At 35.4% G+C, this 16,623-nt stretch overlaps 1 protein-coding gene across 2 annotated transcripts in view; it reads left to right on the forward strand.

Moving 5' to 3' along the window:
• Timp (Tissue inhibitor of metalloproteases) overlaps positions 1–16,623 on the forward strand; it is a 234,691-nt gene that overhangs the window by 204,495 nt on the left and 13,573 nt on the right. For both annotated transcript variants that reach the window (XM_069847201.1, XM_069847202.1), the window contains one exon: positions 6,226–6,361. In XM_069847201.1, the coding sequence (XP_069703302.1) occupies positions 6,232–6,361 (130 nt within the window). In that variant the 5' untranslated portion in view covers positions 6,226–6,231. The remainder of the gene's footprint in view (positions 1–6,225; positions 6,362–16,623) is intronic.

The raw sequence follows: 16,623 nt of genomic DNA on the forward strand, positions 1-16,623 counted from the left end.
AATACAAGGAGAACAATGGAAATACAAGAAGAATAAGGGAAATACAATGAGAATAAGGGAAATACAAGGAGAACAAGGGCAATACAAGGATAATAAGGGAAATACAAGGAGAACAAGCGAAATACAAGGAGAATAAGGGAAATACAAGGATAATAAGGAGAATACAAGTACAATAAAGGAAATACAAGGAGAACAAGGAGAATACAAGGAATACAAGGAAAATTTAAGAAGAAGAACTTTGGGAATACAAGTACAATAAGGAACATACAAGGAGAACAAGGGAAATACAAGGAGAACAAGGGGAATACAAGTACAATAAGGGAAATACAAGGAGAATACAAGGAGTACAAGGAAAATTTAAGAAGAAGAACTTTGGGAATACAAGTACAATAAGGAACATACAAGGAGAACAAGGGAAATACAAGGAGAACAAGGGGAATACAAGTACAATAAGGGAAATACAAGGAGAACAAGGAGAATACAAGGCGATCAATGTGAATACAAGGAGACTAAGGAGAACAAGAATAACAAGGGGATTACAAGTAGAATAAGACTAATATAAATTACAGTGGAACAAGGAGAATATAAGTAGAACAAGGAAAATATAAGGAAAACAATGGGAATACAAGGATAACAAGGGGAAATCATGGAGTGCAATGGGAATACAAGTTGTACAAGGATAATAGAAATAAAAGAGGAAGAAGAGGAGAACAAGGGAAGTGCAAGGAGAACAAGAGGGGTTTGAATTTTTATGTGACAGTCAGTTCCTAGTTACCTTTCTATAATTAGCGAGGATAATGACGTAGTTTTACGTCAAAATTGAATTCTAGTAGTAGTAGTCCAAGGCTGAAATGCGCGTGGGTTTATACTGCCCTCCATCTATAATCCGTCCCTCCTCTATCCATCCATCCATTTAATCTTTCATCCATCCGTATCTCAGTAGAACAGCGTTCCCTTTGATGAAAGCCGTGAGCTGATTGAACTTCGGCAAGACTTTGGAATGAGAAATGATTGATGAAACCGAAGTATTTCTACCAGCATCTTAACCTACCACTAGTCTCCTAGCATCTTTCAAGGGTCGAACTTCTAGTTTGTACGTTGAAAAGCTGCCATATAACTGAATGGTTGTTTATATTCTAAACTTTAGAATTTCAGAGAATGTAGGAACTGTATTTTGGCACACACTGTTGGAGCAGTGAGCGATTCAGTTCCTTAAACGCGCAGTGATTTGACGCACAAATCACACAGTAAATCAAAGGCAACCTGTAATTAATTATTAATAATTTCAACTTTTTTTTTTGTTCCTCGCCGCACCCTTTGCTCTTAATATCAGAACGTAACACTGCGGTTAACATTTATCACCGGCACTTGACATCAAGGTAGAAGAGCCTTGGATATGCAAATTTCTGCTGTAACAGAATAAACATTTACATGGCAGGACAGTGATAAACTGTGAGGACAGATGGACAGAGTTAATGGGGATGCGAAATCTACCTCCAACACGTCAAGAGATATAAATTTACGTGGTTTCCAAGCTGTGGTTCGCCAAACCGAGGTGACAAAACATTTCCGTTTACATTAATAAAAAAAAAAACTTTCAGAACATGTTTGTCCTTATATCCTTAAAAATTTCGGTTGATTTAAAAACACAAGTTTAAAGTATAAAGTGGATGTCTATCAAAATGGAAACTTAAATATATTATATTAGTAATTAAAATCTAAATTTGAGTCGTTACTTGTTGCGAGAAGTATTTACCATTGGTGTTCCTTCTCCACAAAAAATTGTCTGTAGACTTTCCAAGATTTGAATTCTAATCTCCAGAATTAAAAGGCTTCGTTAATATATACACATATATGCATGAATATATATTACTGGGTTTGTTTATTTTTGGGGACCAGACTAAAAGGACATAAACTTGCGTCTTGTACAGTAGTGGCAAAAAATACCGGACCGACCCTTGTAGCTGATTTCAGAGCCTTGTTCACTCCAGAGCGTCGGTGCATATTCCTTGGACCCGAAACTACCTGTGTAGTTCAACAACAGCCACGCAGCTTGTTATTCTTTTCGTCTTCATTGAATGGCTCGGGTGCTTGGGGCGCGCCGCTATCGTGCAAACGGTCCTAGGTTCGATTCCTATGGCAGGCATTTTTTAAAGTATACGAGAGTAATATTAATTGTCACAGCTCATGGACCTAATTTCATTTTAGTAAAACAAAATGTGGATTATTATTTGGCTTAAAAAAATTAAAGATTTATTTGGAAGATGCATCTGGTCTTCTTCACGAATTCGGAGCAATGTCCTGACCTCTCTTCCCGTTGAAACTCTCGGACGTTCAGATTCATGGCGTCTTTCAACTCCCCCCCCCCCCCAGTTTCTAGGTATCGACGACCCCACCTCTTCGCAGCAGTTTTTGCCATTCCTAGCCTATCTGCAGCCTGAGGTATGGAATATCCGTCATCTAGCAGAGCTGTCAGACTGATACGTGTTTCTCTAGCAGCGGCCATTTTGAGGAGAATCTGTTCATAGCATTCTGTATCGACTACGAATTTGTGATAAGGTGCAACATATAACGTGATTTGGTAGCGGGTTTCTCAATCCAGTGATACTTAAATTAAATTAAGAGATGTAACGGAAACGTTTGTTTTCACAAGTAATGCAAATTACATGAAATTAGTTCTAAATTAAAGCTACTCGTAGGACGTAGTTTCCTTTTAAATCACTTGTTGTATGACAGACTTCTCAGGGAAGGTTGGTTTTCTAGTGATTCCGTAGCACGGTAACAGCACGATAGACTGGTAACTAAGACTTTCGTGGTTCGAATCCTGCCAGGGAAGGAAAATATTTTTTTTCCTTATTCAAATTTGTTCCAAATACTTTTAGATTGCAGCGATATTTTACTACTTAATTAACTTATTATTCCCAGAACATGAATTTTACCAGCTTATTTTCTAATGGCTTTCGAAATAGGCTACGTCAGCAGTCGAAACTACAACAATTTAAATAGATTACTCGCTATCTTGTGAATGCGGGCGTGGCATGCGCAGTGGCTCATTTCGGGGACTTTGATTATTCCGTTGGTCCGGTTTTTTTTTTGCCACTACTGTACTCAGGAGAAGTTTCAGTTCACTTAGAGTCTTAATGTTTAATGAAATTGCAACATACTCCCACATCGCGTGCTAGCTGTGAGTATGAAGTTACTACGGACAAAAAAAATGAAGGAAACAAAGGAACGCCCTTCAGCTGGAAACAAAAGCCGTCTACATGGAAACGCTAAAAGCCTTTAGTTTATAAAATGTTCCACCTATCTGTATAGATTGCATCCAAGGCACACATTTACACGAAATATGCGAGACGCAGTTGGTGACGCTATTAGACAGAGAAAAAAATGATGATCATGGAAGCCATTTCTCCACAATAGACGAAACAATTCGTAATATATATCTCCCGAGATTAGAGTTGTCTGTGTGTCTGGCCAGAGTGGTAAATAATCGCAGAGGGTGAGGAATTTTAAGTTCCATAATCCAGGCAACAAAGGAGAAGTAAAGAGGAACGACTGACAATAATTACAAGTATCTTAGTAACGAGGCGTCAGGTTGCTGGGAAACAAGTGAGAGGCGACTCTTGTAGAGAACTTAATATATAGCATTTGTAGAAAACAAACGACAGGAGATTTATAGGCAACTCACATCGTCGATCGGCATTAAAAGCAAGTGAGAGGAGGTCTGACACAATTACCATAGCAATAGTGTCCCTTCTTACAAAAATTAAATTTGTATAATGTATGCAAATGTTAATTAAGTTTGAGTGTAGTAGTGGTGGTGGTAGTAGTAACAACACTAGTAGTAGTAGGCCTACTGTATTTTATTTAACGACGATTTAAAGAACGCGGTTATCCAGCGTTGAAATTGAACTTGGGCGAGAAATGACTGACATTTTGTCTGGAGCCACTGTAAGGAACAGAGTACTTTTATATGACGTAAATCTACGACATGAGACCCCAGTTTTACTTCTCTCCCAAAGTAAGTCTTGCTAAGAATGTTATCATCCTTTAAAATCAATCGCTCTCTCCGGATCTAAAAACGTGAACCTCGGATTGAGTGACCACCATGGTAAGCACGGGACCACAAAGGAGAACAGTTTGAATGTATGTAAGTAAAAAATCATCTTTCTTGCCTTAGAAATCCTTAGCACAGCTTTCTTCGAAAGGGAAGTGAAGTCAGGGGTACCGTGAATGACAGTGTTATATGGAAAATTTGCCGATTAACTTCTTTTCACGGCATCAAAATTTCTAACCTGCGGACAGCTGGCTCTACAAGCCAACGTTTGAATTGAGATTACAGATGTCTTGTATGACGTAGAAGATTCTATTCGGCAAACTGGAAACAGAGTAGAAAATGAAGATTTGGCACAAATAGAAGTAAAGTGACAAAAGATACGATACAGCAGTTTCCAGTTCCTCTCTGTACCGATGATGATGATGGTTATAATTATAGAAACAGCGAAGACAAACTGTAATTCTAATAGAAAACCAAAACTTGAATTGAGGTATAATTATTTGGGGTGGAAGTACAAAAATTAATCTTAGTCCGTTAAATTTACTACAAAAACGAATAATTTAAATTTGTTTGAAGAAACGTTTCGATTATCCAACTAAATTAATTTATTCTGAATTTAATGTATTTAATATTGAACAAATTTATATGCTGTTAAAATTTTATCATAAAAATCGTAATAAGTTTGTATTACAGACACACAATTATGACACAAGACGAAATATTAATTCAACATTAGTAGAACCTAAATGTCTCACATCTGCTGGTCTAAAGCATAGCATAAATTTTGGCCCTCGGTTGTACAATGCTTTAACTAAATTACACCCAGAACTTCTAACATGTAACCCACTAACATATAACAAGAAAATTAGAAACGTGTTAATATCTTCAATTTGATTAAATAAATTTATAGCCTATGTGTATGAATTAATCAATCGATATTATATTTGTATTCTATAATTTTGAAATATATATTAGTCCTACTTTTCACGTGCGATATTATTCTTCTCTAGTGTTAATATTATATTATATAATTCCATTGCCGCTGTAATTATATTTTAGTTCCTATTTTATTTTACTTATTTATTTTTATTATTATTATTTTAATATTATATCTGAACTGCGACCGAGCACGAGCGCTGCTCATTCGGTCTCAAATTTTGTTAATATTACTGTATCTTCTTTTTATATTGCTTGTATTATTTTATTTGTATTTCTCTTTGTTTGTTTTGTAATTATATTTCTTTATTCTGTATAGTTGAATTTAAATAAATAAATAAATAAATAAATAAATAAATAAATAAATAAATAAATAAATAAATAAATAAATAAATAAATAAATAAGGTATATTATATCGGGTGATTCATGAAAGCGTGCAAAAATTAAACAGGAAATAGAGGTTACCCTATTGAACATTTTGAAATGGGAACTTAGGGTTTTCGAAGCGAAATTAAGGCGATATGGACTTAAACATATATCTATCGCTATTGCTTACTGTTATCCATATTATTTACAATTGTTACTTATATTTAATATTTACATTTATTATTCACCTGTAGACAATTCATCATGTTTTGTCTGTTGACTTACCGTCCACAAGGTGGTTATGTCTATATTCTCACAGACTCTTTCATACCATTCGAAGAGTTAATCATACTAGATATAGTATGATTGAGGTCCACACTTGTGGAATAACGGTTAGCGCGTCTGGCCGCGACACCAGGTGGCCCGGGTTCGATTTTCGGTCGGGACAAATTACCTGGTTGTGGTTTTTTCCGGGGTTTTCCCTCAACCCAATATAAGCAAATGTTGGGTAACTTTCGGTGCTGGACCCCGGACTCATTTCACCGGCATTATTACCTTCACTTCATTCAGACGCTAAATAATCTAAGCTGTTGATAAAGCGTCGTAAAATAATCTACTAAAAAAAGTATGATTAAGCATTACCACCTTAATCTGGCTTGCAGACTCCCAAGTACCCTAGCTCAAAATATTGAGTAGAGCATCCCTTATTTTTTTGTTTAAATTTGAACGCTTTTAATGGACAACCCTGTATAGAAATCGGATACAGTGAAAGTGGACTGTAATTTTATGTTCGTAATTCCATATAAACTTGTTATTTTCTGAGAAAAATTTAGACAAACTTATTTATTCTGTGACTTTGTTTCAGAAAAAAATGGCGATGCGATTGTTGGCTCGGGTGATTGTTCCGTTGGTCCTGCTTGTGGCGGTGAGCGTCAACACAGCGTCAGGATGTTCCTGCCTAATGTCCCATCCTCAGAAGCATGCCTGCAGCGCCGACTTTGGTGAGGAAGTTGAAGTTTGCAGTCTTACTATAGCAGAACTGAATTTCTCTTCCAAATTCATAAATATGCAAAGTCCCTTCGAAAGCAATAACTCATATTCTTTGCCTTGCAAGCATGAATATGAAAACAAATTTTATACAGGGTCTTTCAGAAATACATTGACAAACCTTGGGTGCATATTTCTCACAACAAAACGAGAAAAAAGTTCATATAAACATACTGTATGTCCGAAAATCTTTATTTTTTTTTTAGTTATTAATGAAAGAACATAATGAAACATATGTTTATATGAACTTTTTTTCTTGTTTTGGTGTGAGGAACATGTCCCTAAACTTTGTCAAAGTATTTCTGAAACACCCTGTATACTATGATGCTATTGTAATTTAATCTTCTCGATGTATACTTCCCGCCACAAGATGTAGCAGTGATTCGACATAGAGAATAACATCCACGATCGTTTGAAGTGGCGAAACATATTATAGTTTCTGAGTTTATGGAAAACAGTCAATATTATCTTTGTCAGGTTGTGCGTTAGAAAGTAGTTTTAAGTTTTTCTAAGGTCGTGTCGCCCTTGCACCGCTGTCAATGACCATCTGTATGGAAATTGGAAAGCTTTATTTTGTTTTTAAAAAATGTAGTGGGTTGAACTACATGCTTTGGACCAAATAATAGAGATCATGCTCTTTTCGGCATGGCCTCTCACCGCAACATGACATGGGAATAGAGCGAAGAACGTTTGAGGAATTCTTTTGCAACAGTCACCGTATTGTCCTGATCTTCCTTCATCAGACTTCTATCATTTTGGTTCGATAAATGGCGAACTTACAGGAGAAAACTTTCCCATATTGATACTCTCATCAAAATTGTTAAGGAATGTAGTTAAAAGAGCATGATATTGTAAACATGTGTAAAAGGTAAGAAGGTAAAGGTATCCCCGTAACATGCCATGAAGGCACTTGGGGGGCATGGAGGTAGAGCCTCATGCTTTCCATGACCTCGGCACTAGAATAAGGTGGTGTGGTCGGCACCACGCTCTGACCGCCTTTTACCCCCGGGAAAGACCCGGTACTCAATTTTATAGGAGGCTGAGTGAACCTTAGGGCCGTTCTGAAAGTTTGGTAACGAGAAAAAATCCTGTCACCACCTGGGATTGTTTCAGTAATAAAATAAAAGAGAGAGGACATGAAAAAGTTAACATGTTTATGAGTTAACAGGAAAACACTTCATCATTACACTGAATTTTGAAAGAAAAAAATATATATAAATAATTTTTTTTATATCGTAAAAATATTTTTTTTTTCATATAGCAGAAGGACAGTGTTTTACATATACCAATTTTCATTATTGTACAAATACAGTATTGGAGGAAAAAAATGTTGAATATTTTCAAACATTTTACTGCTGTAAGCTTTACCTAACCCCTTAAATAAGAGAAAATTGAAAGAAAAACAGAAAAAAACAATATTTACAAAATAATGAAACAAAATGCATTATAATAGTACATTATGCAAAGAGCCTATAATGATAGTAGTTAAGACGCGAGAATGTTTGTTTATGAAACGAGCGCAAGCGAGTTTCATAATTTTCATACGAGCGTCTTAATTACCATTATAGGCAAGTTTCTTACGACTTTTTATGCTCGACCATATTTCTAACTTGAAATTATTCAGAAGTATTCATTTTATTCCCATCTGACTGAAGAGGGGAAGTGACCTTGTGCATAGCTCGTAAATTGTGAGATGTGCGCAGACGCGAAAGTATTGATTTGTTCCGAGGAACAATAATGTCATTGACTTTGATATAATCTAGAGAATAACATGAACTAATTTTGATATAACCTGGAAATTGATTTAGAATTGAAAAACGAGATGACAAATTGAATTTATTTGAATATTATTTACAATTAACGCTAATTATTATAGTAACAGAACATAAACTTCTGCGACAGTATTGGATTTCCAGCCTCCGTGACGTTTCCCTCGTTGTCTTTCGATTGCATATCCGAGAATAATCGAAAACCTGAACTTTAATGAATAGGTGTACTTTAATGACATGCATTAAAGGACTGCTACCAGGTGTATAATTACTATATTTCGGCATGGTCGAGCATAAAATATATAACTTATGCACAATTCTTTACTTACAACCAAAATTCTGTAGTACCTATCAGACGTAGAAAGTTTTACGACCCGCACATTTATTTTGGGACAACCTACAGTCTCCTGTTGTGGTAATGACTGCGCTTCCAATTATGGCAACGAAAAAAAGCGTATAGGACACGGCGTAAAAAGACGACCGAGCCTTACACAGAGCCTCACAATCGCTGTGTACACGCGCGAAGAGTAATTTAATTCCACGCTTTCACTGCAGATGGCGGGCCGTACTTTCATTAGGATAATCGTAAAACTGAATCAGGTTAATAACCAGGTGCAATTTATATTCGGCATTAAAAACGAGTGACTTAGGAGCGTTCCGCCAACTGACGGCACGATAACGAACAGACAATCTCTCTTTCACCTTCAATCCATTCAAGTTCTATAAACTGATGTAACCTACATTAGTTTCATTGCTTTCGGTTGCAGAAAATAAGAGTCCAATGCAAATGCACGTATTCTCTCAATACACATAATACTCAGGTGTTATGAAATTACTAGACATCGGAAGTTAAGGTACTAAGAATGGTATTTTAGACGCCTAAAAAGGCTCTAAAACAACAAAAATAGGGTACTAAAAGGCATTGAAATTATACTGAATCACTCATAATTCATAAAGTAGGGTAAACTAGGTAGTTATTGACCAGTATACGGTGATTGACCGCTTTCTTTTTTCAAGTATATTGTGAATAAACCACGATCGTGATTTCACTTTTTGCTGCATATACCTCTAGTAACAACCCTTATTTGTGGTTAGTTGTCGCTGTTCATCCCATTGAGTTAGTGTCTGTTGTCTGAGAGGACTGAAATCGATTGGAAATGCAACTGAACGTAAACAAGTGTAAATAACTAGAGTATTTGCTAAGAATAATGCACAAAACAATTTATTTATTCTGCAAAGAATACATAAATTCTCGTGCTCGTTTATAGTGTGAGAAAAAGTATAACGTTTCCGTCCACAGAATATTTTTTGTAAAAGTTTTTATATGACATAAAAATGCCCCGTGGTCAATCACTATAAAGTGTATGTCCGCAAACTACAGTGATTGGTCGTTTATAAATTATTTATTAGAATAACGACCAATTTGCTCAATTCTATAATATATTCGGTTAAGGTATGTATTGACGTTTGAAATGGCGTTTTTTTGACTAACATTTTCTTTGTTATAATGTTAGCTGCAAAATCCTAGTACAGAGCATTGTACGCATAAACAGCAATAACTCAGTGAAAGAAATTTCAAAATTGAGTAATTTTTAGAAAATATAGGGCATTTTGAAGAAATAGAATAATTTTAATTAATTATTTTTTTAAGGAATCGAAAAGTGAAATTGAAGTTTCTGATATATGGTTATGTTAGTCTACTTTCATATGTTGTCTGATAAATATCCTAAAAAGGTTGGTTAAAAAATGTAGATTTTCCTCCAAAACGTTAATACATACCTTAAATGATGAGGATTTTTACAGGACTGATACTATATTATAATGCCTAAGCCAGGTAAGGTGCATTATACAGAGGAAGCTTACGAAACGCTATAGAACCTGTCTGCAGTGGAATTGGTTTAAATGAAGCTGCCAAGAAGTTTGGTCTCCTAGAAGCAACCTTAGCGTTCAGAAACAAATATCCCGTTGAAGGAAAAGTGTCCTTTAGTCCTCGCCCAGTGCTGGGTGAAGCCATTTGTAATAACATCAGAGAAATAACACACACTTGCTTCTGATAAGGCACAAAAGAGAAAAATGGAAGAAGAGGCAAGAGAAGAAAGGAAGCGAATAAAATATGAAAGAAAAGGCAGCGAGAAGGGTTCTTTTCTTATTTTTTAACTTGGTTATTTAACGACACTGCATCAACTACGAGGTTATTTAGCGTCGATGGGATTGATGATCACGAGATTGTATTTGGCGAGATGAGGCCGAGGATTCGTCACAGATTATCTGACATTTGCCTTACGGTTGGGCAAAACCTCGGAAAAAACCCAACCAGGTAATCAGCCCAAGCGGGAATTGAACCCGCGTCCGAACGCAACTCCGGATCGGCAGGCAAGCGCCTTAGCCGACAGAGCTACGCCGGTGGCGAAGAGTTCTTAATGAGAAAGATCAGAATAAGAGAAACGTAACAGACAAGAAAAAAGTGAAAACTGTGAAAATGTGTTGTTCAATGATCGTGCAGTAGACGGTCAATCACTAATAAGCGTGTGGTCAATAACTGTGCAGTAGAAGGTCAATAACTGTAAAAGTGGACTTGTTGTGTTTATTTAATTTAACTTTGCATTAAAATTTTCTTTTTCCTTTTGTTTATTGATTTTGATTTGTTTCTGAATCTTCACTTGACTCAATGCCTTTAAAATTCTCTCAAAAAATTATCACTGTTTTCCGCTATTTCATTATTTTATTACTCATTAGCTTAAGTGGTCAATCACTATACAGTTTACCCTAAACATCCATAAGACCATAAGTACACTGGAAAAGTAGTTTCTTTGTTCTATGGACTCGTTTCACTTGTACTTATGAATCCACAACTTCACGTCCGTAATTTGAGTTACAATAAACAACAAGCAACTTTTCAAGATTAACACACAAACTTCCGTCACGTTTATGAATAAAATCAGTTTATATGCTGAAAAAGATCTGTCAACGTATACTGATGTGACTGGAGCATACTTAAACAATGCCATCCTGGCTACATAATAATCGTTCCATCAGTAGTGAAAGCAGGAAATTCTGCTACCCACTGACGATATAAAGAAGCTTTCGATGTTTTCGATTTTGGCATTTTTTACCAAACGACAAGCAATCCTAGACTGACTGCGTACTTCATGTTCTCAACACAGTGCTGGAGTCAGAAGAACAAGATCGATTCCGGAGTAAGGAAAACAACAATGCTGTATTGCAACAGCGTGACCCATATCTATGGCTACTATAAGAAGTGCAATTTCCTTAGTTTCGAATGCATAAATAAATTCAGTATTGTTGAGTGAGTAGTCATATAAAGAAAAAGGCAAAAAATTACATATAAAAGCAAAAAAAAAAAAAGGGCAAAAAAAAGTACATATTAAAGCAAAATAGGGGTTAACGGCAAGATCAAACTTCATCAGAATGCTTCATTTCTCATGATTTGTGCACATTTACTAAAAGCCTTTAAATATGCACATTCAAATAAAATGGGCATTTTCCTAAACATCCTATGTCTAGAAATCACTAACACTGAGGAGAACTGTGTAACAAATTTTGAAGATCGCGTTAAAATAAATACAATTTGAAGATAAATTAAGTTATTCACCTTAGGAACCAAATTTTGGATTCAGTTACATAGTAGGCATTAATTTACAGCAGAAGTCATTTAAACCTTTACAAATACTAGGGTACCGGTATTCGAAAAGTACTGGTAACATACAGTAGTTATTGTTTCACACTAAATTTATTTAGGATACTTTCGACATTAGATACTTCGAATATAGTCTCCTGCCATGTCAACAATACGTTGCCAAATTCTTGGAAGACGGCGGACTCCGTCTGCAGCAGCATTTCTGGATATCTCTCTTACAGCTCTTCGGATGTCAACTCTTGATTGAAAGGGAATGCCACCCAACTTGCATAGTTCAGTATGGTAGGACTTTTCTCCCACGGGCTTCTTGTAATGCCCTAAAGCACTGAGTTGAATGTTTTTCTCTTACAACTTGGATTTTTATGAAGCACCTTTGTTCGTACCTTTAAGGCTGTATTGTTTACTATAAATCAGAAATAGCTACTGTATTTACAAAATACGGCTACTTCAAAACAATTATCAATATCATCTTCTGAAATTCAAAAAATCATCTCGCAAATTCTTAAAGATTCCCTGCAGATTATACAGTTTCATTTATACCACTCAGAAGGCCTTAATTAAGGATATGCTGATTTTAAATAAAGTCTTTTATTTATAAGTATAATTTTATAGTCATCTTCTAAGATTTTATTTTATAATTGATAATCAATGGTGCTTAATAATTACATGTTATTTTTATAACAATATTCGTATTTAATTGATTATATTTGTTTGCTATTAATTTCCGGATCCTCGTAGTCATCCTTAATTAAGGCCGGACGAGTTATTTCTCTCTCTCTCTCACTCTCTCTCTCTCTCTCTCTCTCTCAATATTGGAAATTTATGAAGCAATCGCTGCTCTATTACGAAGTGTAAGATTTCAATGGCCACCGCTAGAAGCACTAATTTACAGCATTGTTGCCATTACTTATCGAATGCCCGCCCTAGTAATTAACCCTTAAATTCGCAAAGTATCCTATAGGATACATCAGGTTAATAGGCTATATTAATAAGCTATATGCTATAATTTTAATAGAACAATAGAAAAAAAATTGATAGGACAATTAAAATTTCACAATACTATACTGTTGTACAACATATAAAATATGGACATTGCGATAGTTGTTTTCTTTACAGTCCGACACGGTTTAATAAACTAGTGTGAGAAATGAAGTTTTGCTAATTTAAGGGTTAAAAATTACGGTAACTGTGTCTACAGGTGTGCGATCGACATGGTAAATTAACATTAAATGCTGGAGAAACACCTAATTGCCTCTATATTTCTAGAATATTACAAATAAATGGCTGAAAATGTAAACGAAGTTCAGTATTTCCACAATGAGTAATCAGCAATAATTCATATCTGCCTAGTGCGGATAAGAGGACACGTGGACATAATGGGGAATGAAAGAGCTGACCAGTTAGTCCATACAGCAGCGTCTTCAACATTACGACTCAAATACAATAAATTCCATCTTTCCTTCGTAAGATGAACACATAATAGATCTACGGAACAGAAAACACGAGTAGATAAACAGTTTTAATGCTATTGAGGAAGTCTGTACTTCCGTACGACTGAGTGCAAACACTGAAAACCCGATTATGTTATCACCCAGTTCTTTTTTAGGACATGGGAATTTTGGGAGTCATTTCCATATGAGCTTATTTTCAAAACGACCCTTGTCTATTCCCATAACTTTGTAGGAAATTACGAAAAGCGTTTCTAGAATCTATAATTTATTACCATCTAGACAAGAGACATTATGAAACCAAAGAGGTTGGATGCATTTAGAATCAACATGAGACTCTTTGTTCCCAAAGCTGAAAGTAATATTTTGTTGAAATTTTGCTGTGGACAAGAGTCAGTTGATTCGAATAAATTGTTTTTTATAAATTGTTCTTTATTTATTTATTCTGGTAGAGTTAAGGCCATCAGGCCTTCTCATCCACACCACCAGAAATACAATACAACTACACTTTTAACGCAAGATTTTATTTGTTTAGAGGGTGTTTTGAAGCCAAATCATGACAGTTGTATATTTTAAGAATGCATGGACATAGAAAGCTCATTTTCGTTATCAGGTGGACAAGAGACATTTTGAAAATGAGTCCCCCATATATTTAATATTAATGCTGATAGTGGTTATTAAGAGGTACTTGGATGTACATCTAGTCTGTATATTTCCCCATGGTCAAACTCGATTTCATACTCCGAACCTCAAAAGTACTAATGGAACACGAGATAAACAATTATTCATATAGGACAAAACAACAAATTCCACAATTTGGGACATCTGGCCGAAATCTACGGCTGACCACTAGGATCCAGAATACAAAGCAGTAGTTAAATGAAAAATACAATATGATTGCGGAGAGAATACGGAACAATGATAAATTTAAAAATAAAGTACAATTTGATTTCGGAGAAACATGAGATGAAAATACATTGAAGTGTAATGAAATAAGTGAAAAAAAATTACATAGTATTATAAAAGTGATTGTGTAAAATGGATAATGAATCTCTCTCAATACCATTAGACAAATTTTGTTAATGTCCTCATTAGAAAATTTAAGAGAAAGGAGAATGGTTTTGGTTAACTTAAATGAAGTTCCCCTAGCGCCAAATGATAAGTTGATGTCTTCATAGAGACAATAAATTTGCACTGTACAGCGAAATTAATTAATTTTTTCACTGAAACAAATTACCACGATATTTTCACTTTTCCACAATAATGTTTATATCCGTAATGAAGAATGGGCTAGCGTTACAGTGATAACATAGATACATGCAGTGATGAATATATTGGTGTTTCCATAGCAATGCAAATGTGTGTGTACGGGCTGCGTTAATGTTTTTACAGTAACACAAATGTTTGTACTGAGACCTGTGTTGGTGTTTCTGCAGCAACTCAAATTAATATTTCGTAATGTGGAAAATAGTAATGTTTCCCTAGTAACACAGCCATTTATATTATGCGTTTATTACTTCGTTTATAATATGTAGCAGCAAATGACTAAGGAGTAAGGCGTGAGATCTCTTTGTGACGGCATATTCAATCTGTAAATACGAGCCCCAGATTACCTGCTGATGTCAATTTTTTTATTTCCGGATCATGATCAGTGTTTCGAAAAATAACGAGCACAGAACGGAACAAATTAATATTTCCATAGCAACAAATTAGTTTATATTGTGTAACAAATGTCTTTAACGTGAACTACGCCAATATTTTAATAAGTTATGGTTGTGAAACTTCGACTCTCACTTTGAGAGAGGAACAGAGATTAAGGGTGTTCGAGAATAAGATGCTTAGGAAAATATTTGGGGCGAGAAGGATGAAGTTACAGAAGATTGGAAAAAATTACACGACGCAGAACTACACGCATTGTATTCTTCACCTGACATAATTACAAACATAGTGCATAATGTGTTAAGGTTCCATAGCAACATAATTTTCTATAGTAAGTAATATGTTATTAGTTCCATATCAATGTAATTATATACAGTACATAATGTGGTGATGATTCCATAGTAGCAGCCTATAGTGCTTAATACAGGGTGTACATAAAAATATAGTTAACTAACTATGACAATAACAAAACTCATGTTAAATGAAAGAGTAAAATCTCCAGTTTACATTATAAGTTCGTAAGTGTTCAATGTGAGCCCCGTTTGTTGCACGACACACATCTAAGATGTAGGCTAATTCCTCCCATACTTTAATCAGCATGTCTGGAGTGATGGCAGCAACAGCTTCTCGAATCCTGTCTCTCAACTCGGGCAGATTAGCAGGCAATAGAGGTACGTAGACTTGGTCCTTTATAAAACCCCAAAGGAAAAACTCGCATGGGGTGAGATCCGGTGATCTTGGAGGCCACTGGAGATAAGCCCTGTCATCGGGTGCATGGCGACAAATCCACTAGCCTTTCTAACTGACTTTTTAGGACTTCGTAAGAAAGAGTCCCGAACGTGCTGAACATTCTCCTCAGACACTCTTGGTCGTCCTACACTTTTACATTTACACAGACAACTGGTCGTTGCCAACTGGTTATGCCATCGACGGATGTTGTTAGCATTTGGAGGATCACGATTAAACTGCCTACGAATCGCACGTTGAACTGTTATAACCGATTTACAACTCTCAAACTTCAAAACACAAAATGCTTTCTGTTGAGTCGCCATCTTTGTTATTATCGCTGCCAAGGAAAGAAAACAAAGGAAAGCTAGCTGCGCATGGGTAAAACAAAACTGTCTTCCTTCCTCTTTCATTTGAGCGTACAAACATCTTTCTACGCCTTATCTGAGTGATAATATAACGACTATAAACTGCTATATTCTTTTAAGTACACGGTGGTATATAGGCCTATTTGTGGTTTCATAGTAAGGTGCGTAATGTGTTAATAGTTCCATAGAAACGTAATACTATATGGTGTATGTTGTATTAATAGTTCCATGACAACGTAATTACAGTGCGTAATGTTTTAATGTTTCCATGACAACGTAATTATCTACAGTGCGTAATGTATTCATAGTTCAATAGAAACATAGTAGTACATAATTTGTTACGTTTCCATAGCAACATAATGTACAGTTCGTAATGTATTCATAGTTCAATAGAAACATAATAGTACGTAATATGTTAAGGTCCCATAGCAACGTAATTGTCTACAGTGCGTAATGTATTCATAGTTCAATAGAAACATAATAGTACATAATATGTTACGGTTCCATAGCAACGTAATTATGTACAGTTCGTAATGTATTCATAGTTCAATAGAAACATAATAGTACATAATATGTTACGGTTCCATA

Source organism: Periplaneta americana, chromosome 15, assembly GCF_040183065.1.
Source record: "Periplaneta americana isolate PAMFEO1 chromosome 15, P.americana_PAMFEO1_priV1, whole genome shotgun sequence".
NCBI lineage: Eukaryota > Metazoa > Arthropoda > Insecta > Blattodea > Blattidae > Periplaneta > Periplaneta americana.